The sequence below is a fragment of the Nerophis ophidion genome, linkage group LG12 (genome assembly GCF_033978795.1).
Source record: "Nerophis ophidion isolate RoL-2023_Sa linkage group LG12, RoL_Noph_v1.0, whole genome shotgun sequence".
Taxonomy (NCBI): Eukaryota; Metazoa; Chordata; class Actinopteri; order Syngnathiformes; family Syngnathidae; genus Nerophis; species Nerophis ophidion.
This window is the reverse complement of record NC_084622.1, coordinates 52254163-52281288: the sequence shown is the minus strand read 5'-3', so window position 1 is coordinate 52281288 and position 27126 is coordinate 52254163. Positions and strand designations below refer to the sequence as shown.

The 27126-nt window shown below is 39.7% G+C and overlaps 1 protein-coding gene across 3 annotated transcripts in view; it reads right to left on the bottom strand.

Annotated features, from left to right (window-relative positions):
• Positions 1 to 27126, bottom strand: part of LOC133563543 (tetraspanin-18B-like) — a 132797-nt gene that overhangs the window by 24580 nt on the left and 81091 nt on the right. For all 3 annotated transcript variants that reach the window (XM_061917712.1, XM_061917713.1, XM_061917714.1), the window contains 4 exons: positions 18526 to 18621; positions 10177 to 10371; positions 1985 to 2059; positions 1808 to 1897 (listed from right to left, as the gene is read on the bottom strand). In XM_061917712.1, the coding sequence (XP_061773696.1) occupies positions 1808 to 1897; positions 1985 to 2059; positions 10177 to 10371; positions 18526 to 18621 (456 nt within the window). The remainder of the gene's footprint in view (positions 1 to 1807; positions 1898 to 1984; positions 2060 to 10176; positions 10372 to 18525; positions 18622 to 27126) is intronic.

Here is a 27126-nt window from a genome sequence, read left to right as displayed (position 1 = left end):
TTACATGTTTCAGCAGTCTTAGTACGTATTTTAGGAGTAATTTATGTTTTAGATGTCACTGTGCATCTCTTGGGAGTCATTTTATGTTTGAGTCATTTTAGAAGTTGTTTGTTGTGTTTAGGGAGTCATTTTAAATGTGTTTTTTAATTTGTTTTAAGAGTTTTTTTTACGTGTTTTAGGAGGTTTTTTTTTTGCATGTTTTAGTAGTCTTAGTACATATTTTAGGAGTAATTTATGTTTTAGATGTCGCTGTGCATCTCTTGGGAGTCATTTTATGTTTGAGTCATTTTAGAAGTTGTTTGTTGTGTTTAGGGCAGGGGTGTCAAACTCAAATACAGATTGGGCCAAGAATGAACAAATTAACCTTTTAATAGGGACCCAAACAAGTTTTGCATTGAATATTAAACAAGCAAGCCTTATATATTAATAAAAAAATATCAATGGTATATCAAAAAAAATTTAGATAAAAATTTAATGCCTCTTTTGTATTTGCAGCCTGCTGAGGTAAATATCAAAATAAACTTTTTCCACAGGCTGATAATATATTTTAAAATAAAACAACAATTAATTAATCAAACATTCAAGCCTTGAAGTAGCAAGAGAAAGTGCATGAATAAAACGTTAGTTATTGCTCAATTTGCTACACTGATTTGCTTTAAGACTGAATATGGAACAAGCAACGATTATTTAACTTAATAGTGCAAAATCAACTTTAAAAAAACAAACGAAAAAACATCAATGGTATATTAAATACAATTTAAATACAAATTAAAAAATGCCTCTTTTCTATTTGTAGCCTTCTGAGGTAAATAACATTAACTTTTTCCACAGGCTAATACATCTGAAAATAAAATAGGGTTTGGTGGTAGCGGGGGTGTATATTGTAGCGTCCCGGAAGTTAGTGATGCAAGGGATTCTAGGTGTTTGTTCTGTTGTGTTAATTTTGTGTTACGGTGCGGATATTCTACCAAAATGTGTTTGTCATTCTTGTTTGGTGTGGGTTCACAGTGTGGCGCATATTTGTAACAGTGTTAAAGTTGTTTATACGGCCACCCTCAGTGTGACCTGTATGGCTGTTGATCAAGTATGCCTTGCATTCACTTGTGTGTGTGTGTGACTTGGCACGCTGTTTGTATGGAGGAAAAGAGGACGTGACAACGGGTTGTAGAGAACGATAAAGGCAGTGCCTTAAAAGGCCCCCAATATTGTTGTCCGGGTGGAAATATGAGTATTAGCGGTGAATGCGGTATATACCGGCGGGCCAGCTCTAATGTTAATGCGATATTGCCTCAAGGGCCAAACGAAATTACATGGCGGGCCAGAGTTTGACACCCATGGTTTAGGGAGTCATTTTAAATGTTTTACTAGTCTTTTTAATGTGTTACGTCATTTTATGCATTTGTGTTTCACACAAGAGGTAGAACATCTCACTATGTTTTCTGGAATCTGTACATTACGGGTGTCTCATTCAGTAAAAATAAGAATTCCATTCCGTTTTTTAAGGCGTTGTTAGCATTGAATCAGACATTGTGAGGTTTTGTATTAGTGTTCCTAAAAATACAGCAGATTGTCACAGCTTATTACATAGATATATATATATATACTGGCACCCTGACACATTTTTTCTAAATGTGGAAGTCAAAATAATTTCCCAGGCCTGATATCACAGGAACTTTTCAGTCACAAGACCAGGGTGGCACTTTAAAAGAGTCGGTTGTCATAAACGGGATAGACTTAAGCAGGTTCCACTGTTTCTAAACATCGCTCCAAAAATGGTACATTTCTTAGTAGTGTGCTCAGGCCTTACGTCACGCATGATGTCATCCCACTCGTTGCTAAATAGCATATTCTGTCCATAGTTTTCTTTAAGTTCTTTTGCAAAATAGTCCTTGTAGAGCTGAAACAGGCAAGAGAGCACACACAAAAGGTTTAGCACACATTTTGACTTTCGATCAGAAAATGAAAATGCGGCAATCTGACTTACTTTCCCGAGGTTTTTGTAGAGCAAGATGGCACAGATCAGTTCCAACACAAAAATCAAGAGGACGATTGAGAAGGACTGCAAGCAAACAGACCAGGGACACAATCAGAGGTGGAATATGTCCATGCTAACAGGGAAAAGAGCACAACAGTCAGCAGAGCTCAACACCATCCATCCATTTTATACCGCTTGTGCCTTTTGGGGTCGCGGGAGCCTATCTCAGCTGCATTCGGGCGGAAGGCGGTATACACCCTGGACAAGTCGCCACCTCATCGCAGGGCCAACACAGATAGACAACATTCACATACTAGGGACCATTTAGTGTTGTCAATCAACCTATCCCCAGGTGCATGTCTTTGGAGGTGGGAGGGGCCTATCCCCAGGTGCATGTGTTTGGAGGTGGGAGGGGCCTATCCCCAGGTGCATGTGTTTGGAGGTGGGAGGGGCCTATCCCCAGGTGCATGTGTTTGGAGGTGGGAGGGGCCTATCCCCAGGTGCATGTGTTTGGAGGTGGGAGGGGCCTATCCCCAGGTGCATGTGTTTGGAGGTGGGAGGGGCCTATCCCCAGGTGCATGTGTTTGGAGGTGGGAGGGGCCTATCCCCAGGTGCATGTGTTTGGAGGTGGGAGGGGCCTATCCCCAGGTGCATGTCTTTGGAGGTGGGAGGGGCCTATCCCAGGTGCATGTGTTTGGAGGTGGGAGGGGCCTATCCCCAGGTGCATGTGTTTGGAGGTGGGAGGGGCCTATCCCCAGGTGCATGTGTTTGGAGGTGGGAGGGGCCTATCCCCAGGTGCATGTGTTTGGAGGTGGGAGGGGCCTATCCCCAGGTGCATGTGTTTGGAGGTGAGAGGGGCCTATCCCCAGCTGCATGTCTTTGGAGGTGGGAGGGGCCTATCCCCAGGTGCATGTCGTTGGAGGTGGGAGGGGCCTATCCCCAGGTGCAGGTCTTTGGAGGTGGGAGGAAGCCGGAGTATCCGGAGGGAACCCACATAGTCACGGGGAGAACATGCAAACTCCACACAGAAAGATTGTTGGAAATGTGCACTTCTAAATCTTCTAGGACAGGGGCGTCCACACCTTTTCTGCATTCAACTGACCAAGTCAAGGGGATCCACCCCATTCATGCACACCAGGGGTCTCGGACACGCCCACGAGACGTTATTTTGCGGCCCTCACATTAATATGAAAGTTTAATGTTAGTGCGGCCCGCGAGTTTTATATGAATGGCGCTTGACAGCATTGTGGCATGGCTCCAAAACGGCTCTTTCAACGTTCTGGGTTGCCTACCCCTGCATTGGTGGAAAAGCGGCAAATGACTGAAAGCGACCGAGACGTTGCCGTGGAGACGATGGTTTTCTTACATGCCTGGCTGCAGTTTCACCGCGACACCTGTCCGTCAATAATAACAGTCCCCAATAACCTGGACCAGTTCAAACCGTTTTGGTTTTTTAATTGTTTAACTTGGATTGCCTCACACGATGAACACTACATATATTTAATATATATTCGCCGACCGCCCTGTTGCTGTAGGGAGGAAAAGCAGAAGGACACATTGCGGAAATAACATTATTCTCTGTGCGTGGGCTAAATACAAATATATTCCACAACCCCAAACATATCTTTTTCAAAGCCTGCAGTGAAGATAAAGATTAGTGGTGATCAAAGACAATTCCAGGAAAAGTGGGAGATGCAATATTTCTTTGAGCACAGGAGAACCCCGACGTGTCTTAGAGAAAGTTGCGGTGAACAAGGACTACAATTTGAAACGTGATTGTACAACTAGACATGCTGAGGAGTATGCAACATTTTTTTGAAGAAATCTTTTCTTTCGGCCCAGCCTCACCCAGACTCTGCGTCCAGTGGCCCTCAGGTGAATTGGGTTTGAGACCCCTGATGTATATTATTTATATTGATTTATTTATGAAAGAAAGGTTTTTTGTTAACAAGTTAAAGGTGTTGAATTAATTTTTTTCATGAAGACAAGGATATCTGATGACTTGCATTGATTGGAATCAGACTGGAGTGATGATAACGTCCACATTTTCAAATGGAGGAAGAAAGTCCAATACCTCATGAAAGTGCTTGCTTTTTGCCATCTTATTTGTCCAGCTTCCATATTCCTTTTTATACAGGCGGAAAACTTTGTAGCTTGCTAGCTTTAACACACCAGCGCAGGCATAATAAAGCAGGGCTTTTATTACAAATATAGGAACTGTGCAGTCGGCCCTTAAGAGTTTTGACGGCAGGTACTGCACGAGAGTCTTGAAATATAAATTTCTCGCCTTCCTGTCGGTCGTTTTTTCTTAATAAGCTCGAACCAGCCTGTGTTATCTCACAAGACCCTCGGCTAAGCCGTGAATGTATATCATGATGATCGCTAATTTCCGAGGTCTACTTTTTTTAATGCCCTCCGCATGCGACGTAATGGGCCCCCCTATTCTTGGATGTACAAATGCAATTAAAACACCAGGGTTTCTAATTAGTGCCAAGTCCCAAAATAAAACACTGGCATGTCATTTCTATTACCTCCCCTAGGTGGCGGTAAATGCATTTGAATTAAGTGTGGGCAGCTCCTTTATAACCACACTACAGAAACTGAAATCTTAATATTTGCTTATTTTATGTCTGATAATTCTTCTCACCAAGCAGATTTTATGTTAGAGTGTTTTACGGGTTTTGGTCCTAAATAATGTCAGTAAGATATTACAGCTTGTTGCTGAGATTTGATGACCTATATTGAGTAAAACATAGTTGAAACTGGAATATCAAGTTGCAAAGCTGTGTCATCAAGTATAAAACTCCTTTTTTAAAGTAATAATTTCTTATTTCAAGCATGAAAAAAAAATATATTGACACTATTATGTCTCAATTAAAACAGACGACAGCCAAATTTAATTAGCAGTTTTATTTTCAATGAAACAATATAAAGTACGTACTCATATACTAATAAACTTGTTATATACTTATTTTAAGGTATGTTTGGATTCATTGAGGTTGTTTTGACAAGCCAAATTTTCTTGTTCTATTGGCAGATGTGAAGTGAAGTGAATTATATTCATATAGCGCTTTTCTCTAGTGACTCAAAGCGCTTTACATAGTGAAACCCAATATCTAAGTTACATTTAAAGCAGTGTGGGTGGCACTGGGAGCAGGTGGGTAAAGTGTCTTGCCCAAGGACACAACGGCAGTGACTAGGATGGCGGAAGTGGGAATCGAACCTGCAACCCCCTAGTTGCTGGCACGGCCACTCTACCAACCGAGCTATACCGCAGATCATTTTGCTTACTTCAAATAAAGTTAAAGTTAAAGTACCAATGATTGTCACACACACCCCTGGGAGGTGAGGGGAGCAGTGGGCAGCAGCAGTGGCCACGCCCGGGAATAATTTTGGGTGATTTAACCCCCAAAAACACCCTAATTTTTGTATTTTTTTATTCTTGTTTTTGAACACTGACTTTTTACAGTGCACTTATAAAGGTTGCTTGTGCTCCCCAGCTGTTGGGTGTGAAATTTTACACTTGTTTACATTAGCCTTTTTTTTTTTTATCTTGATAGGGAATTGGCGGATGAGCTCCCAATCCCACACAATATTCACCACCGCTGTGTCGGCTAAAGATGTTACTCATGTGACAGATTCCCTCAAAAAGGATGCACACTCAGTAGTAGGGTAGCACAATTGAATATTCAAAGTTGGAAACTTTCCATGGGAATACAAATTGAATGCAACATGCTAGAACTTGCAGCATGATTATTAGCTAAAACAAGCTGATTTAATGCAAATTCAGTAAAATTTCAACCCTGAACTTTGCATTCCTCAATCACATGTGGAGATAATTGCCAGCATGCTACACACTACAGCAGGGCTTCATCCAGTCAGGTGAAATATATTGGATCCCCGGTATTTAAGTTGAATTGAGGTGTACCGTATTTTTAGGACTATAAGTTGCATTTTTTTTTCATAGTTTGGCCGGGGGTGCGATTTATACTCAGGAGCGACTTATGTGTGAAATTATTAACACATTACCGTAAAATATCAAATATTATTTAGCTCATTCACGTAAGAGACTAGACGTATAAGATTTCATGGGATTTATGGATTAGGAGTGAGAGATAGTTTGGTAAAGGTATAGCATGTTCTATATGTTATAGTTATTTGAATGACTCTTACCATAATATGTTAGGTTAACATAGCAGTTGCTTATTTATGCCTCATATAACCTACACTTATTCAGCCTGTTCTTCACTATTCTTTATTTATTCATTTTAAATTTCCCCAAAAAATGAGACATATACTCCAGTGCGACTTTCCTTCTTTATTATGCATTTTCGGCAGGTGCGACTTATACTCCGGAGCGACTTATATTTAGAAAAATACGGTAATTGCTGGTTACTGTATGACTGTAGACTAATCCAGCAGACTTCCAATCAAGCTAGCTAGCTGTTCTTGTACTTTTTAAATGATTTTGGGGCCAATATATCAAGCTAGCTATGTTTATCTACCACCACCAGTCTCATAATGAACTGAAAATATTTCCCCGTTAGCCTTGATGCTAATTTTCTCTGTTAAATCCCATTCATTTATGCTAACAACGTTAGCGATCCGAATTCACCTTTTTTGTGATCTGTAAAGTTCTACTAGCAAATGGTAAATCAAAACGTGCCTTCTGTTCTGCTAGCCATTCTTTTGTCATACAAGAATGTAGCTTATAGTTTGATTTAGCATGCTGATACTTTTCATTCATCTAGCCTATTTCTATTCATTTGTCCATCAGTAAAATATTTCTAAATACTACTCCAATTGTTTAGCTGACTATCTTTGTGTTTGACAAGAATAAATAAATAAACAGAATAATGCCACGTACACCGTCTGATGTGTGGAGACATTTCACCCCAACCAATGTAGGCGGAAAGGCTGTGTACATTTGCAAAAAGTGTGCAAAGAGATACATCAAAAAATGGCACAAAGATGCAGCAGCATATAGACAAGTGCCCAATAATATGTAATTATTGTAATTCCCCATTAATTCCAATGGACGCTGTCCAACTTTGAATAATCAAAAAATGCTCAATATTTCCAAACTTCCCGAGGGAAATATACTGGAAACTTTCCACCCCTTTGCAACCCTACTCAGGAGACTTAATTATATTTCAATGTTCCTTGCACCTCTTTCCTGAACACCGGCTCAGATTTGAGTGCCGTTTAGGAGTCGCTTAAGATACTAATCCTCATCACTATTAAGATACTAATCCTCATCACTATGAAGATACTAATCCTCATCACTATGAAGATACTAATCCTCATCACTATTAAGTTACTAATCCTCATCACTATTAAATTACTAATCCTCATCACTATTAAGATACTAATCCTCATCACTATTAAGATACTAATCCTCATCACTATTAAGATACTAATCCTCATCACTATTAAGATACTAATCCTCATCACTATTAAATTACTAATCCTCATCACTATTAAGATACTAATCCTCATCACTATTAAGATACTAATCCTCATCACTATTAAATTACTAATCCTCATCACTATTAAATTACTAATCCTCATCACTATTAAGATACTAATCCTCATCACTATTAACATACTAATCCTCATCACTATGATGGAAAATAAACACAACGTTACATCCAAGTATCATCACTGGAACACTAAGAAAAGGGATGGCTTAAAATTTTAAAGCCGGAGAACCAGGCTACGCAGTCACAGGAGAACGTGCAAAAAAATTAAAATAAATAAATAAATTAAAGTCTTTTTTATTCGTTTACAAACTCAGATACAAAGTTTCTGGCCATAGAAGGCTTTATTATATACATTATTTAAATGGGAGCCTCAATTTGTTTTGATTTAGTTTAGAGATGTCCAATAATGGCTTTTTTGTCGATATGCGATATTCCAATATGGTCCAACTCTTTAATTACTGATTCCGATGTCAACCAATACCGATATAAACAGTCTTATAGCAGTGGGCGGGTTTGAGATGTACGATAATGGCTTTTTTGCAGATTTCCAATATTGTCTCTTTATTACAGATTCCGATATCAACCAATACCAATATAAACAGTCGTATAGCGGCAGGGTTAAGGTGGGCGGGGTTGAGATGTCCGATAATGTTTTTTTTGGCCGATATCCGTATTGTCCAACTCTTAATTACTGATTCTGATATCAACCAATACCGATATAAACAGTTGTATAGCGGTGGGGTTGAGGTGGGCGGGTTTGAGATGTCCGATAATGGCTTTTTTGCCAATATCCGATATTATCCAACTCTTACCGATTCCAATATCAACCGATACCGATATATATACAGTCGTATAACGGCGGGGTTGAGGTGGGCAGGGTGTTTGGTGGTAGCGGGGGGTGTATATTGTAGCATCCCAGATAAGTTAAGGCTGCAAGGGGTTCTGGGTATTTGTTCTGTTGTGTTTATAATGTGTTACGGTGCGGATGTTCTCCTGAAATGTGTTTGTCATTCTTGTTTGGGTGTGACGCATATTTGTAACAGTGTTAAGAGTTGTTTATACGGCCACCCTCAGTGTGACGTGCATGGCCGTTGACCAAGTATGAGTTGCATTCACTTATGTGTGTGTAAAAGCCGCATATATTATGTGACTGGGCCGGCACGCTGGTTGTATGGAGGAAAAGCGGACGTGACGACAGGTTGTAGGACGCTAAAGGTAGTGACGCCCCCAATATTGTTGTCCAGGTGGAAATCGGGAGAATGGTTGCCCCGGGAGATTTGCGGGAGGGGCACTGAAATTCAGGACTCTCCCGGGAAAATCGGGAGGGTTGGCAAGTATGCCCTACGTACGTGTTTTACCTGATATGTACCGCTCCGTACAGCTGCGTTTTAAAAAGTCATTTTACTTTTTGAAAATTTCTGATATTATATTCTAAAGCATTTATCGGACAATAATATCGGCAGGCCGATATTATCGGACATCTCTACTTTAAGTTGATTATGGTGCACAAGCCACTTTATTTAAAATAAATACAATTGTCGCATTCAAAACCACAAATAATGTCAACAATACTAGCAAATTCAAAAATGTAGTAAGATTAGCCTTATAAAAAATTGTGTAATTGTATTTTTACATTTATTCAGGGGTGCGTAAACTTTTCCCACCTACTTAAAAGTCAAAGTATGCAGAGGCCAGTTTGATGTAAAAACTAGGGATGCACCGATTAATCGGTAACCGAATATATTCGGCCGAATATGGCAAAAAAAAGCCACATTCGGCCTTCGGTGGAATGAGTTAAAAACAAGGCCGAATAGTGGCGTGTGACGCAATTTTTTGACGCGGTGACGTTGGGATATGTTGTGTACCTGTATAAGTGTATGAGGTTACAAGCACACACTTATTGAGATTTACTTGAGCCTTCTGTTTACATTATTAGCATATCTACTGTGGCTAAGCAGACTTTTGCCAAAAGGACAATAATTCATTTGTTGTGGGTTTATCCACTTTAATGCACTTTATTTTTTTTGGAATGCATGTTTTGTTTGAAGGCCTAATATAAATGAAACACTTTGTGCTTTTTTTGAAAAGCAAAGGCTACTGGAATATACAAAAAATGTCAATATTCAATAAAAAAATTACTTTATTTGAAAAACATGTCTAAATATTTATTCTAGGCTATTTATGCAATATTAAAAAAAATTTGAAAAACTGCATTCATTATTCGGTATTCAGCCTTCGGCCAAGCGTTTAAATTTTATTCGGCTTCGGCCACAAATTGTCATTTCGGTGCATCCCTAGTAAAAACCATTACATGTCAGGTAGACCACAAGGAAGTGTTTTACATTTAGAAAAAAATCATATAACGACCACTTTAATGCAGCTTTTGTATGAAAAGAGACCTGACTAGACCTGCTCGTCGTCAGTGTGCCTTATAATGTTCATATAAAAGTGGCTCTGAACCCAGGATGCCGTCGTGGCTTGTGCAGCCCTTTTAGACACTTGGGATTTAGGGCTATAGAAATAAACATTGATTGACTGATAATCCGGAAAATACGGTATTAGGCAATTTATTTTGTTGACTGCATAAAAAAATCCTACTAACGGATGAATGTACTCCACTTATGGGAGCTCAATAGTACCCCTGGGCTACCATTGCAAGTCAGAAGCCTGAACATGTGCACATTATCATCATCATCATCATCATCATTGTTGACTTACAACCATGAGCAAAAACTTGTTTTCACGGGCGGCCCCGGTGCATCCCACGATGCCCAGAAGGAAGAGCACGCCCCCCAAGATCAGGAAGCCATAAATGGTGGGGTTCAGCAGGGGGTTGATCATAATGACATGTTTGAGTCCTGAAGTGTCCAATAAGACCCACACGCTGGCGGCGAGAAAGAGAACACCCACCACCTGACAAAAGAGACAAGGATGGGTTAGATACTAGACGATACTCTGGATCAGTTTCTCACTTGTTGGTTGTTTAGAGAGTGTAAGGATGGAAATGGAAATACATATTTACAGAATATCAGGTCATTTTTAGATCATGTAATATAAATCCAAAAATATAAGTTTTATAAACATAAAATGAATGCCGATTTTGCCAAAAAGTATGGATATACATTTTTGTACCCGTACCAAATTATTGGTATCAGGACAACTCTAACTGAACATGTAATATTAATACAATTTGGCTATCATTACATATTATTGTCTCTGATTTAAATACTTTGGGTATTTTCCTTAAAGCCCTCGTGTCTAGGAACTTATTTCCTGAAAACACTTTTTTTATATTATAATTAACAAAGCCTAACCAAGATTTCATTGTGCCTGATAAAGAACTTCTAACACAACACAATCATCTTAACTTTGAACACATATACTAATAATGTAAGTCCAGTCCATAGTGGATCTGACATAATAGTGAGAGTCCAGTCCATAGTGGATCTAACATAATAGTGAAAGTCCAGTCCATAGAGGATCTAACATAATAGTGAGAGTCCAGTCCATAGTGGATCTAACATAGTAGTGAGAGAGTCCAGTCCATAGTGGATCTAACATAATATTGTGAGAGTCCAGTCCATAGTGGATCTAACATAATAGTGTGAGAGTCCAGTCCATAGTGGATCTAACATAATAGTGTGAGAGTCCAGTCCATAGTGGATCTAACACTAATGTGTGAGAGTCCAGTCCATAGTGGATCTAACATAATAGTGTGAGAGTCCAGTCCATAGTGGATATAACATAATAGTGAGAGTCCAGTCCATAGTGGATCTAACATAATAGTGTGAGAGTCCAGTCCATAGTGGATCTAACATAATAGTGAGCGTCCAGTCCGTAGTGGATCTAACATAATAGTGTGAGTCCAGTCCATAGTGGATCTAACACAAAAGTGAAGAGTCCAGTCCATAGTAGATCTAACATAATAGTGTGAGTCCAGTCCATAGTGGATCTAACATAACAGTGTGAGTCCAGTCCATGGTGGATCTAACATGATAGTGAGAGTCCAGTCCATAGTGGATCTAACATAATATTGTGAGAGTCCAGTCCATAGTGGATCTAACATAATAGTGAGCGTCCAGTCCATAGTGGATCTAACGTAATAGTGTGAGAGTCCAGTCCATAGTGGATCTAACATAATAGTGAGCGTCCAGTCCATAGTGGATCTAACATAATAGTGTGAGTCCAGTCCATAGTGGATCTAACATAATAGTGAGAGTCCAGTCCATAGTGGATCTAACATAATAGTGAGAGAGTCCAGTCCATAGTGGATCTAACATAATATTGTGAGAGTCCAGTCCATAGTGGATCTAACATAATAGTGTGAGAGTCCAGTCCATAGTGGATCTAACATAATAGTGTGAGAGTCCAGTCCATGGTGGATCTAACATTATAGTGTGGGAGTCCAGCCCATAGTGGATCTAACATAATAGTGTGAGAGTCCAGTCCATAGTGGATCTAACATAATAGTGAGAGTCCAGTCCATAGTGGATCTAACATAATAGTGTGAGAGTCCAGTCCATAGTGGATCTAACATAATAGTGAGCGTCCAGTCCATAGTGGATTTAACATAATAGTGTGAGTCCAGTATGAGCATCCAGTCCATAGTGGATCTAACATAATAGTGTGAGTCCAGTCCATAGTGGATCTAACATAACAGTGTGAGTCCAGTCCATAGTGGATCTAACATAACAGTGAGAGTCCAGTCCATAGTGGATCTAACATAATAGTGAGAGTCCAGTCCATAGTGGATCTAACATAATATTGTGAGAGTCCAGTCCATAGTGGATCTAACATAATAGTGTGAGAGTCCAGTCCATAGTGGATCTAACATAATAGTGTGAGTCCAGTCCATAGTGGATCTAACATAATAGTGAGAGAGTCCAGTCCATAGTGGATCTAACATAATAGTGTGCGAGTCCAGTCCAAAGTGGATCTAACATAATAGTGTGCGAGTCCAGTCCATAGTGGATCTAACATTATAGTGTGAGAGTCCAGTCCATAGTGGATCTAACATAATAGTGTGAGAGTCCAGGCCATAATGGATCTAACATAATAGTGAGCGTCCAGTCCATAGTGGATCTAACATAATAGTGTGAGAGTCCAGTCCATAGTGGATCTAACATAATAGTGAGAGTCCAGTCCATAGTGGATCTAACATAATAGTGAGAGAGTCCAGTCCATAGTGGATCTAACATAATATTGTGAGAGTCCAGTCCATAGTGGATCTAACATAATAGTGTGAGAGTCCAGTCCATAGTGGATCTAACATAATAGTGTGAGAGTCCAGTCCATAGTGGATCTAACATAGTGTGAGAGTCCAGTCCATAGTGGATCTAACATAATAGTGAGAGTCCAATCCATAGTGGATCTAACATAATAGTGAGAGTCCAGTCCATAGTGGATCTAACATAATAGTGAGAGTCCAGTCCATAGTGGATCCAACATAACAGTGTGAGAGTCCAGTCCATAGTGGATCTAACATAACAGTGTGAGAGTCCAGTCCATAGTGGATCTAACATAATAGTGAGAGTCCAGTCCATAGTGGATCTAACATAATAGTGAGAGTCCAGTCCATAGTGGATCCAACATAACAGTGTGAGAGTCCAGTCCATAGTGGATCTAACATAACAGTGTGAGAGTCCAGTCCATAGTGGATCTAACATAATAGTGAGAGTCCAGTCCATAGTGGATCTAACATAATAGTGTGAGAGTCCAGTCCATAGTGGATCTAACATAATAGTGAGAGTCCAGTCCATAGTGGATCTAACATAATAGTGAGCGTCCAGTCCATAGTGGATCTAACATAATAGTGTGAGAGTCCAGTCCATAGTGGATCTAACATAATATTGTGAGAGTCCAGTCCATAGTGGATCTAACATAATAGTGTGAGAGTCCAGTCCATAGTGGATCTAACATAATAGTGAGAGTCTAGTCCATAGTGGGGCCAGCAGGATATCATCTTGAGTGGAGACAGGTCAGCAGCGCAGAAACGTCCCCAACTGATGTACAGATGAGTGGTCCACCCTGGGCCCTGACTTTGGACAGCTAGCGCTTCATCTGGGGTCAGGCTCTTTAAGAGCCATATTATTATTTGACTTTTTAAATTTGTAACGGTTTAACCATGTGATAAAATCAAAACAAAGGTTGCGGGTTTACTTCCTCTTGTAGACACCTGTGTGTATAGATTAATTTTTTTACCAATTTATGCTTGACTGGTTGCATTATCGCTGCAACTGTGCAACAAGCACATCTGATCGGCGATGCGGAGCGCTTTCATTTGGCTAAAAGAATGGCGATGGATAACAACCTCTTTAAACTGACCATCCCCCTCCTCTACAGACTCTCGGTAACAAGATTACCCTCCATTGTCTGATAGAGACTGATAAACCCAGGTGCCAGTCACAAACTCCACATGACAGACTCAAACGTGCGTGAGCACACTCAAATCTAATCAAAAGGACAGCTTAATAGAATTAAGATTGGCCCGGGCTAATGAGATGCAAATGCAGCTTCATTAGTCAGTCATGGGGTCTTAAATCATTCCATCGACACCAACTTCACAAAAGCCTAGGGTTACACGATTTAAGACAGCAGGAGGGAGTGTGCAGGTAAAAAGATATCTAATGCTTAAATTAAAAATAAACAAAAGGTGAATGCCCCTAAAAAAAGTCAATGAAGCTTAGGGAAAGTTAAAAAGTGAAGAAAAACAAAATTGTGGACGACAGCAAAGATTTAAGAGGGGGTGGAGCTGAGACTAGGGTTGTCCGATATCTGGACCGGATCGGCCGCTGATATTTGCCAAAAAAATGCTTATCGGCAAGGCATGGGAAAATGCAGATCTAGATCCAGTTTTTAAAAAAATCCGGTCCGTATTTTCCAACGTACCAATTTAAATAATACATTCCACTCTTCTGCTGCTCCCTACACTCCATTCCGCATTTTCCAGAACACCTCCAACACATCCACAGGTCTGAGTTCTAACCGTTAAGACGGCCGTGTGAATTAAAAGTTACGGTAAAAATGTCAGCTGTGTGGGAATATTTTTACCCTACTAAACGAAAAAGATGAAGAGGTGGAGTGCAAAACATACCACAATAAAGTCATGCGTGGTGGTAAAGTTGTAAGACATTTTATTGACTCTTGCGAGTGAGAGGCTTTTTAGCACAGCCTCACTCATCATAGATGAAGACAGGAGCAGGCTGACACCTGAGCATCTTCAAGTGCTTGTCTTTGTTAGAAAGAATCTCCCCATTATGCTTGGACTTCAATTTTTTGCCCTCCCCCCTGACTGGGGCAAACAATTGAAAGAAGTTTACACTTGTTCAAGAGCATGTATTGATGCTGAGTTATAGACATATTATCCCACTCAGGTTGTTTGTGTGTTTTGCTTTTTTTCCAATAATGTTTACAGCATTATTTGCACTTTATACTGTTCACTTTTGTACTGTTTAATGATGCCATTTCTGTTTGTCGTGTATAATTTTGTCTATTTTGTCTTTATCCTTGAATACCAACTATTGTGTATTATTCAAACTTACCTAATTCAGCTGGCTAGTTGTTATCAAGAGTACTAAAACCCTTTTCAACATGAATCTGACAACTAAGTAGGGTAAATAACTTTAAACTTTAATACATGCTCGGATAGGCCAGTATCGGAAGTGCAAAAACAATATCGGTATTGGATCGGAAGTGCAAAAACCTGGATCGAGACATCCCTTGCTGAGACGGCATCCCCAAAGTACATTCGTACATGACCTGACGGTCAACAATGTCTCCACAAAAAAGGGTAGCAACAACTGAAATAGTCCTGATTGCTAAAACAAAGCAGGTGCGGGGAATATCGCTCAAAGGAAGACATGAAACTGCAACATGAAAATACCATCAAAAACAGGAAAAGCCACCAAAAGGAGCACAAGACACTACACACATGAAAACAGCAAAAAACTGAAAATAAGTTAAGGCGTGTGTGACAGGTGGTGACAGTACTTTGAGACAAGTATAGTGTTTAAATTAATATCCAAGGACTTTTTTTCAATGATTTCTGCTGGTGGTGTGCCTTTGGATTACTCAATTAAAAAAAGTTAGTCTCAAAAAAGGTTGAAAAACTGCTGTAGATGACCTATGATCTAGAGCAGGGGTGTCAAACTCAAATACAGAGTGGGCCAAAATTTAAAACTGAACAGAGCCGCGGGCCAAGGTTGAAGAAATTAACCTTTTAATAGGGACCCAAACAAGTTTTGCATTGAATATTAAACAAGCAAGGCTTATGTAGCTTTATAGTCACATACAAAATCGAGTTTCAAATTATAATGAGTAAAAAATATCAATGGCCTATCAAATAAAATGTAAATAAAAATTGGGGGAGCGGGGTTTGGTGGTAGCGGGGAGGTGTATATTGTAGCGTCCCGGAAGAGTTAGTGCTGCAGGGGATTCTGGGTAATTCTTCTGTTGCGTTTATGTTGTGCTACGAAGCAGATGTTCTCCCGAAATGTGTTTGTCATTCTTGTTTGGTGTGGCTTCACAGTGTGGCGCATATTTGTAAAAGTGTTAAAGCTGTTTATACGGCCACCCTCAATGTGACCCTTATTGCTGTTGTTCAAGTATGCCTTGCATTCACTTGTGTGTGTTAAAGCAGCATATATTATGTGACTGGACCGGCACGTTATTTGTATGTCGGAAAAGCGGACGTGACGACAGGCTGTAGAGGACGCTAAAGGCAGTGCCTTCAAGGCACGCGCCCAATATTTTTCTCTGGGTGGAAATCGGGAGAAATTCGGAAGAATGATTGCCCTGGGAGATTTTCGGGAGGGGCACTGAACTTTGGGAGTCTCCCGGGAAATTTGTGAGGGTTGGCAAGTATGAGTATCTGCGGTGAATGCAGTGTTACAGAGGCATCGCCGCTGTATAATACCAGCGGGTCAGCTCTAATCTTAATTTGATATTACCTCAAGGGCCAAATGAAATTACACGGCGGGCCAGAGTTTGACACCCATGATCTAGAGAGATTGATAGCTTTATAAAAAAAACATTATTTTCTTTAAACATTTTTAAAAAGCATTATAAGCAACATTTATTGCGACCTTGCACACCCCTTATGGCTGAGGAATTCACATTAGTCACATCATTTTGATTTGACCTCTGTATTTATGATGAGATTATCTCAAATCTTCAAGATGCAACCCTGTAATCCAATTTTAATAATAGGATATTGAGACTGATTTGGTGGATTTAAAGAGTCCATCCATCCATCCATCCATCTTCAACCGCTTATCCGGAATCGGGTCGCGATCATTATGTGATGACATCGATATTTGTGATGAGAAAAAATCTCGTCGTTGTTGTCATCGTTCACAACATCAGGAAATAACTCCTTGGACACAAGAGGGATTTTGCCAATAGTTTTAAATAATTAAAATATTAATAATATTACACAGCCACCCGTGTTTTTGTCTGATTGTAATCGTGATCAACAATTGAATCATAGAATTATCTAGAAAATGTTAGTAACAGTATAAGGACTTTTAACATTTTAAACCATTTCCAAACAGCTTTTATATTTTGTTTTGGTTCTATTATATACCACATAATACACTGTGATATCATTATTGTAGGAGGCTGCCGTACACAGGCCGAAAGTTTGGACGCACCTTCTCCTCATTCAATGCATTTTCTTTCTTTTCATAACTATTTACATAGTAGATTGTCACTGAAGGCATCAAAACTATGACACATGTGAAGTTAAAACCATTTCACCTCTTGAAGCTCATGGAGAGAATGCCAAGAGCTTGCAAAGCAGTAACCAAGAGCAAAAAGGTGGCTATTTTGAAGAAACTACAATATAAAACATGTTTTCAGTTATTTCACCTTTTTACTTAAGTGCATAAGTTCACATGTGTTCATTCATAGTTTTGATGTGACAATCTACAGCAGGGGTAGGGAACCTATGGCTCTAGAGCCAGATGTGGCTCTTTGATGACTGCATCTGGCTCTCAGATAAATCTTAGCTGACATTGCTTAACGCGATAATTATGAATAATTTCGCTGGTAATCACAGCGCTAAAAATAACGTGCAAAATACAAAAAATTTTTATGCATTTAATCCATCCATCCGTTTTCTACCGTACCTGTTCAAGAAGTCGCATTAATGGTAAGAAGTATTTTTCGTCACAATGACTGGGGGGTTGCAGCTTTCTGCGAGGTCGTTCTCCCAGGAAGGCAGACGGACTACTCGGGACATTGCATTTAGGTAAAAACATGATTTAATTTTAGCTAAAAAAATATACAAACAAAAATCGCTCACAGCGAAGGCACAACTTTGGCTAAAAAACAAAGCTTTAAACAGACTAAGAACATAAATCAAACAAAACTTACTTGGCATGGCATGAAGCACGAAACTATGGCAAGGCATGAAACAAGTCAGCACAGGGCGACTGACTGGCAAAGACGAGCTTAAACACTGCTTCTGATTAGTGCTCGGGAAGCAGGTGAGCGGGCATTTTGTCCACCAGAGACAGGTGGACAAAATGAGTAACCAAGGAAACCAGACAAGGGAGTGGAAGAAAACGGAAACTTCCATCCATCCATCACTTTTCTACCGCTTATTCCCTTTCGGGGTCACGGGGGGCGCTGGCGCCTATCTCAGGTACAATCGGGCGGACTTAAAGAGTCCAAAGGACAAACAGCACATGGCCAAACAAAATGATCAACAGACATGACAATTTATTTATTATTGGTTAGCTTCAGAATAACAATGTTATTAAAAAGAATAAGAGACTTATTATACACTAAAAATGTTGGTGTTACTTAAAAATGCACGCATTTAATTGTACTCAGTGTTAAAAAATATGATATGGCTCTCACGGAAATACATTTTGAAATATTTGGCTTTCAGGGCTCTCTCAGCCAAAAAGGTTCCCCACCCATGCTCTACAATGTAAATAGTCATGAAAATAACACATTGCATTAGGCATTAGGAAAAGGTGTGTCCAAACTTTTTGCTTGTACTGTACATCGCATTAAAAGATTGAAGGCAATAATAATAATAAGACTACATGAAATACTTACAGCCATGATGGAGTTGAAGAGTAACATGAGGTACTTGATGCAGTTTAGACAGTCGCCCGTCATGGTTGTCCCTCGTGCGGATGCCTCTCCCTGACCCTGTAAAACACACATGCCTTTTAATGAGTTTAAACCAAGTGCCATGTGCCAGGTTACAAGAGGACATTTGAGTGAGAATATCGATAAAATATTTCAAAGACAGTCAGCTGGTTGTGTTGGCCCAGCAAAGGAGAAGTGCCTCATTTATGCTTCATGTCTTTTCTGAGCAAACACTTACATTCAGGCTCGGACTACAGACTCCGATGTGAAGTCGCTGACCTCACCAGTGACATTTGAAGTCATGTTACATGCTTCCCAGTCATGAGGACAGATGCTAGCTCTTGGCTCAAGTGGACATTTTAAAGATATGAGTTGCCCCAATGCCCATTATGAGAACATGTAGAGCAGGGGTGTCACAGTCAAATACAGAGTGGGCCAAAATTTTAAACTGAACAAAGCTGCGGGCCAAGGTTGAACAAATGAACCTTTTAATAGGGACCCAAACAAGTTTTGCATTAAATATTGAATAAACAAGGCTTATATAACTTTAGTGACATGCAAAATCCAGTTTCAAATAATAATAATAATAATTAAAAAAATATCAATGGCATGTCAAATAAAAAGTAAATAAAAATATTATGTCTTTTTTTCTATTTGCAATCTTCTGAGGTAAATATCAACAGGCTAATAATAAATTTGAAAATAAAATAATAATGAATGAACCAAACATTCAAGCCTTGAAGTAGCAAGAGAAAATGCATGAATAAAACGTTAATTATTGGTCAGTTTGCTGAAAGTTTCCCGGAAGAGTTAGTGCTGCAAAAGGTTCTGGGTATTTGTTCTGTTGTGTTTATGTTGTGTTACAGTGCGGATCTTCACCCGAAATGTGTTTGTCATTCTTGTTTGGTGTAGGTTCACAGTGTGGCACATATTTGTAACAGTGCTAAAGTTGTTTATACGGCCACCCTCAGTGTGACCTCTATGGCTGTTGACCAAGTATGCCTTGCATTCACTTTTGTGTGTGTGTGTAAAAGCCACAAATATTATGTGACACGCTGTAAGTATGGAGGAAAAGCGGACGTGACGACAGGTTGTAGAGAACGCTAAAGGCAGTGCCTTAAATGCATGCCCCCAATATAGTTGTCCAGGTGGAAATTGGTAGAAATTCGGGAGAATGGTTGCCCCAGGAGATTTTCGGGAGGGGCACTGAACTTCAAGAGTCTACCGGGAAAATTAGGAGGGTTGGCAAGTATGAGTATTAGCGGTGAATGCGGTGTTACAGCGGCACCGACGCTGTATAACACCGGCGGGCCAGCTCTAATGCTAAATTGATATTGCCTCAAGGGCCAAATTAAATTACACGGCGGGTCAGATGTGGCCCGCGGGCCAGAGTTTGACACCCATAATGTAGAGGCTGGGGCTGGTCGATATGGGCTTTTATTAATATCTTGACATTTTTAGGCCATGTCACGATACAGCATATATATCTCCATATTTTGCCTTAGCTTTGAATGAACACTTGATGCATATAATCACAGCAGTATGATGATTCTATGTGTCTACATTCAAACATTCTTCTTCATACTGCATTCATATATGCTACTTTTAAACTTTCATGCAAAGAGGAAAATCACAACTAAAAGTGTATTTATTAAACAGTTATTAAGCAGTGGCACAAACATTCATGTCATTTCCAAAACAGAAAGTGCAAGATTGTCAGAGACATTTTAAAACAAGCTGAGTGCACTTTTGTGCATGATGTCACTAAGATGACATATCAAAACAACACTCAATTAAAGTGCACTTTTTGTACAGAACGCCACTACAATAGTTGAAAACAAATATAGTGCACTTTTGTGCATGATGTCACAAGATATTTCAATAAGTGTCAAATAAAAACGAGCTGCATAATAGGAAATCAAATAGTGTATGTCCTTCACTATGTGGTAGGTTCCTGCAGACTTTATCTCCTTCTGTTGTCGACTATTTTTTTCATAAGGTGTTGATCTGGAAATAGTTGGTTCAGCATTTTGTTGGTGTGGCACTGAACTAAGATGTTGACATGCAGAGTTTCAAGCACTCATTCTCTAGCAGGTAGGATAGGCAATTATTTCATCTGCAACAGTATCACAAAAGTCGTCATCCACCCGAACCAACATTTTATTAAAACCACACCCACCCGCCACCCGCCCGTTGTTATATATCTAATATAGACAATGCAAGGCATTAGTGAGGTTAGAAAGCCTTTGCCTGTTAAAGAATGGAAACTAAACCAATGCACCAGAGACATTCAATGCGTGCCACGCATTAATAACTCTTGGCCACGCATTAGTGGCTAAGAGATTAATGCGTCAAAATATTATTTATCATTATTATAACATTATTGTCATTTCCATTAAGAAAGTGTTGCCAGTGCCCTCAAGATCAGGAGTGCGTAACTCACACTTTGTGTGCGCAGTTGCAGCAAGCAGAACGATGCTTTCAAGTTAAAAAATGTTTTAGAAAGACTAGGCCTATATTTTCATTAGGTAAAAAAAAATGTTCTGAATTTATTTCAATGAATATTAACTTGTTAACGTTATAATGCTGAAATAGGGAAACTGTGGACAATTCCGCGACAAAGATGAACTTTTATTTATTGATTTGCAGCCATGAAAGAATATCAGACAATCTCCATTGTCAACGACAGGCAGGAAAATAAAGACAAACACATCGCCTATGTTGTAGGCATAGGATCATACCTTTTTAAGTTGAAATAAATAAATAAAAAATCTGCCTCATAAGCCTTAGGCTGTCAATCACGCGCACAAACTCAAATTATACAACCCCATACGTGGCATCCCTATTGAAACAAAAATACATTAAATAAATAATAATAAATTACCTGCAACTTATTGGCCAAGGCAAATAGCTGAAGGGGGGAAATGAAACCCATCAGACTGCACTTTATCATCAAACTTGAATTATAATGAAAATAGACGGTCGCGACAAAACAGGCTAAATAGTCTTAATGACATTGTAGCCAATCGGAGATGTGCTTCACTGGAAAGCGAGGCCAAATAATTACCACACAGTAGTATATCTCAAATAAAAAAATAAAAAAAAAACAATAAACGCAATTGCCTTAATTCCTTTGCATTGTAATGCGCCTGAACAACACGTAACCATCAAAATTATTCAGCTGACCGAACTCAATATAGGTTAGACATGGGCTTATTTGGTATAGACTAATTCTTTTAACTAGGGGTGGGCAAATTAATGCGTTAATTACGCGTTAACTCATCAATCTATTAACTCCGACAATTATTTTATCGCACATTTGCGTATGTTGTTTACATGCTTTTATTTTGTTAACGCCTTTTCTTAACAAGATGGCATCTCCCGGATGTACTTCAGCGTCGAGGGGCCCTTGGTAAAGATGGAACATTTGGCAAAAATACCGGACAATTCTGCAAATTTCATGGCTGGCTTACAGCGTGGTCACTCCGGGATCACTTACGACCGCCAGACAATTCTGAATGTGGATAGATCGGGCCGTTTTGGACTGAATGACGCGTGCTTGCTAGACCGGCTAGCTAGCATGGGAATACTTTGCCGGCTACATCCAGCGGCCTGTGAAGCAGCGGAGTATATGTGTTGTCTGTCTATTTATCAATAATACAGACGAGGAGTGTTGGCTGAGTTCTTAACATTCAGAGCGTGCATATCACAACATACAAGATGCCGTCATGGCGACACAACCTATACCGGGCTACCGCGCATGCTCGTCACTCCTGTTGCATGCTGGGTAGGGTAGTTCTTTTTTTCCCTGGCTCATAACATCACAATATAGTACCATGTGTATATGATGCGTTCAGTTTATCAAAGCACCAAGCAAACAATCGGAACATTCCCATCATATCAATTCCTAGATATGGTCATAATTTTAAAGTGCACTACGCAGAATAAACACAACATTATTAATATTGCTACTTCGGATAATTTGATCAAAAATTCCCTAAAACAGCCCACTACCTATAATATAGGTTTTTTAAACATAAGATCACTGATAAAAAAAATGTTTCTGCTGTTACCTCAGAAATTGCCTGTTCAGATGTTATGATTGTGGCTCAGAGATTTGTATGTAGATTATATTTATTTTCCATAACAAACAGGATAACTTAAATACCCTGGCAGTGGCAATAAGCTTAAATGTTTGTATTTACATTTTTTGAGTTGATTTTCATAAAATATGCTATTTAACTGCTACTGTTTAACAAGGACTGATTTAAATTGTGTTTGCACAACAAATGTTTTGGCGCTTTTGTTCATGTGGGAGAATATTCCAATAAAGGTGCACTACACACTACTTTTGAATTCATTATTGGGCTTTGCGTATACAATGCAGTTAATCGCGATTAATCGGAGAAATAGTGCGATTAACTTCAATTAAAATTTTTAATCGTTGCCCAGCCCTTCTTTTAACATATCCAACCGTATGTCTACTTACTTTTGTTTTTGTTAGCACTATGCAGGAATAAAATGGCATCTGCAGTGCCAGGATTCAGGTGAGAGCGCCTGGCCTCTAAAATGTAGCCTGCTGCGCTGAAGGAGTGCTCACTTGCGCCACTTCTTTTTCTTTTTTTCTTCTTCTTCTGTTGTGTCGTGTTGTTTTGTGCTGCAGTGCCTGATGAACAATTGACTGTTTCAAAGAATGCTGCTCGTTTTTCATATGTGGGGAACAACATTTAACTATGTATATATATATTTCCCAATTGGTTCAACCGCCACTGGCCCAAAACTATTTAAAATCTATTTTTTTCTTATGTCACCCGTCCGACCCGCGGTTTATCCGCGGTTGTGTCCGCAATCCGCGCACCTCTACTAGCAGATGACTTCTCAAAAGATGCTACAAATTAGCAGTAATGCTACTTTTTGTAGCAACGCTTTTGCCGCATACTTGACATATTGACCTACTCAGTCAGTGGCCTAGTGGTTAGAGTGTCGACCCTGAAATCAGTAGGATGGACGTTCAAACCCCGGCCGAGTCATACCAAAGACTATTAAAAATGGGACCCAATGCCTCCCTGCTTGGCACTCAGCATTAAGGGTTGGAATTGGGGGTTAAATCACCATAAATGATTCCCGGGCACAGCATCACTGCTGCTCACTGCTCCCCTCACCTCCCAGGGGGTGATCAAGGGGATGGGTTAAATGCAGAGGATACATTTCACCACACCTTGTGTGTGTGTGTGACAATCATTGGTACTTTAACATTATATTGCGGTTGTCTATTCGACATCTTCCCGCTTGAAGTCAAACCACCACCAGACAATGGACCCCCTGCTGTTTTTCTTAGGAGTTAATTTTTTCTTCATTTGTTACCAGATTCGCACCTTCTCTTGCTTGTATTACCACTCGCACCACATCACTAGCATCACAGGCTGCTACCTCTCTGCTAAGCGAGGGCGTGTGACGTTGCACGTATGTGACTAAGTAAGAAGGTGCGCTTCTTTTATGTCTCTGTGAGAAGGAGAGACAAGATAGAGTGAGAAGAGCCTGTAGTGTAATACCCGCAGCTAAAAGCAACTGCGTGAGAAGGTATACTCCAATATCACGAGTCATTTTCTATATCGCACAGAAACAAACCTGCGATATATGGAGTATATTCCATATATCACCCAGCCCTAGTGTAGGCCTTAGTGTAGTGTAGGAGCTTCTTCTTAATGTAATGAGCAGCTGGGGCCATGTGTGCCCATCAGCCAACTATCTGACAAAAGCACACTTTCCCTGATGAGAGCCTGTCCCAGGAGCATGTCTGGATAATAAAAAAAAACCTTTAGCCTTAGTAGACAATGAGCAACAACAGTATCAATGAACCTGTGGATCCTCCATCAGACTTACTACTCAGCATTTGTTGAACCTACATGCTGTAGATGACTCCTTTTCCCAGGGAAGTGGAATGATCTGAAGATATGTTTTGAAACAAGCAGTGGTGCAGTTTAAATTGTAGTCTCAGTGGAATATCTTATAATAAAACTTATATTTTGGGGGGAAAGATTATTTGTAATTAGGATGACGGTAAGCTAGAGCCTATCCCATATTGCTTGTATCTGAAACTTGACTTACAAGTGCCCCAATTTAGGAGTGTTTTGAGATGAGCTATTTCTGGCCTAATTGGTATGCTTTAAATTTGAAACCAGAATTTGAGTTACAAGCCTCCCAATTGCTTTTAGCATTGATAATGCCCAAAAACATCCGGTCTTACACCCTAGCTAAAAATCAACATTGTCCCCCTTTTAAGACATGATGGGGTCCCTGGGACCCCATTTTGAAAATTCCTAGCGCCGACACTGACTGAGTATCGATGCGTAGCAAACAGCTGCAGGTGGCTGTGGCCTGCGGGCCGGTTGTAATACTAATGAAATATTATCCCGGGGGCCATAGATCAGTGTTTTTCAACCTTTTTTGAGACAAGACACCTTTTTTTTGCGTTGAAAAAATCCGGAGGCATACCACCAGCAAAAATCATTAAAAAACAAAACTCGCTTGATAGCAAAAAGTCGCAATTGTCTGGTATGACTTTAAACCATAAACAAATATGCATCTTATAGCTCTTGTCTCAAAGTAGGTGTACGGTCACCACCTGTCACATCACACCCTGACTTATGTTTACTTTTTTGCTGTTTTCCTGTGTGTAGTGTTTTAGTTATCTTGCGCTCCTATTTTGGTGGCTTTTTCTCTTTTGTATTTTCCTGTAGCAGTTTCATGTCTTCCTTTGAGCGATATTTCCCGCATTTACTTTGTTTTAGCAATCAAGAATATTTCAGGTGTTTTTGTCCTTCTTTGTGGGGACATTGTTGATTGTCATGTCATGTTCGGATGTACTTTGTGGACGCCGTCTTTGCTCCATAGTAAGTCTTTGCTGTCGTCCAGTATTCTGTTTTTGTTGACTTTGTAGTCAGTTCACTTTTAGTCTGGTTCTGAATAGCCTTCCCTAAGCTTCAATGCATTTTCTTAGGGGCACTCACCTTTTGTTTGATTTTTCGTTCAAGCATTAGACACCTTTTTACCTGCACACTGCCTCCTTTACGACACCTACAAAACAATTAGCTACCGGCTGCCACCTACTGATATGGAAGAGTATTACACGGTTACTCTGCCGAGCTCTGGACAACAACAACACCAACACATTATTTGGAGACTATAATTAATGGTTTGCAAAAAATGTTTTAAACCCAAATAGGTAAAATTACATAATCCCCCACGGCACACCAGACTATCTCACGGCACAGTGGTTGAAAAACACCGCCATAGATAACTCATTCGCAGGCCAGGGCCTTGACTTTGACACACAGGTGCATTGATGTGCCCTAAAGCTGACCATCTAAGTGTCAGTCTTTGCCCTGAGCTATCCTGTAATTACACAGTTCACATCAGCAGCCTCTCTTGTTTCTGACATAGATGCCAACTCCTGCAAAGACTCTTGTTTACTTTTGCTGGGATTGATGCTGCGCTAGTTATTTACCAAAGTGGAAATTTCCAATTCCTCACTTTGAAAAAACAGTTCCTCAAACAGAGCAACAATCCACACTTAACTCCAAGGCACCCAATTAAGTCAATCAAAGCAAAAACATTAATTAAGCCAGTACCTCAGGGATCAATACTTGGACCAGAATTGTTCACTCTATATCAGGGGTAGGGAACCTCTGGTTCTCGGGCCAGATGTGGCTCTTTTGATGACCGCATCTGGCTCTCAGATAAATCTTTGTTGACGTTGCTTAACACGATAAGTAATTAATAATTCCGCTGGTAATCACAGTGTTAAAAATAACGTTCAAAATATAAAACATTCTCATGCATTTTAATCCATCCACCTGTTTCTATTGCACCTGTCTGCTACTTCCGGTACAGGCAAGTATTTATTAGCGACCAAAAGTTGCGAACTTTATCGTGGATGTTCTCTACTCTTTCAGCAAAAATATGGCAATATCACGAAATGATGAAGTATGACACATAGAATAGACCTGCTATTCCAGTTTAAATAAGAACATCTCATTTCAGTAGGCCTTTAATTGCTAAATAAAGGAACTCTCCTGAAGGAATCAATAAAGTACTATCCATCTAAATAATGCATATTTCAGTTTTACTATAAAAAAACAAGTTGTCTTTGACAGAAAACGCATAAAACCTTATTTGTTTTACTTTATATCAACCTCAAATAGAAAATTTACTGTAAGCATTAAATAAATAATAATAATTTGACTTATTTTTAACACTTTAGTGACTGAGACCCTCTATGCTCCCCAGGAGCCCTAAGGATTAAAAAAAAAAAAAATCCATATATTTTGTTATGGTTTGAAAATGAAAAATATCAAAATGCATGCTTAAATGTTTCTGTGTGCGGCCCTCTGTGGAAAAAGTTTAGACACCCCTGCTGTAAGCGGTAGAAATGGATGGATGGATGCATGTTCCCCATCAAGCAAACACTAATACACCACCTATGGCTGTAAGTGGTAGGAAATGGATGGATCGATGTTCCCCTCCAAGCCAACACTAATACACCAACTATGACTGTAAGCGGTA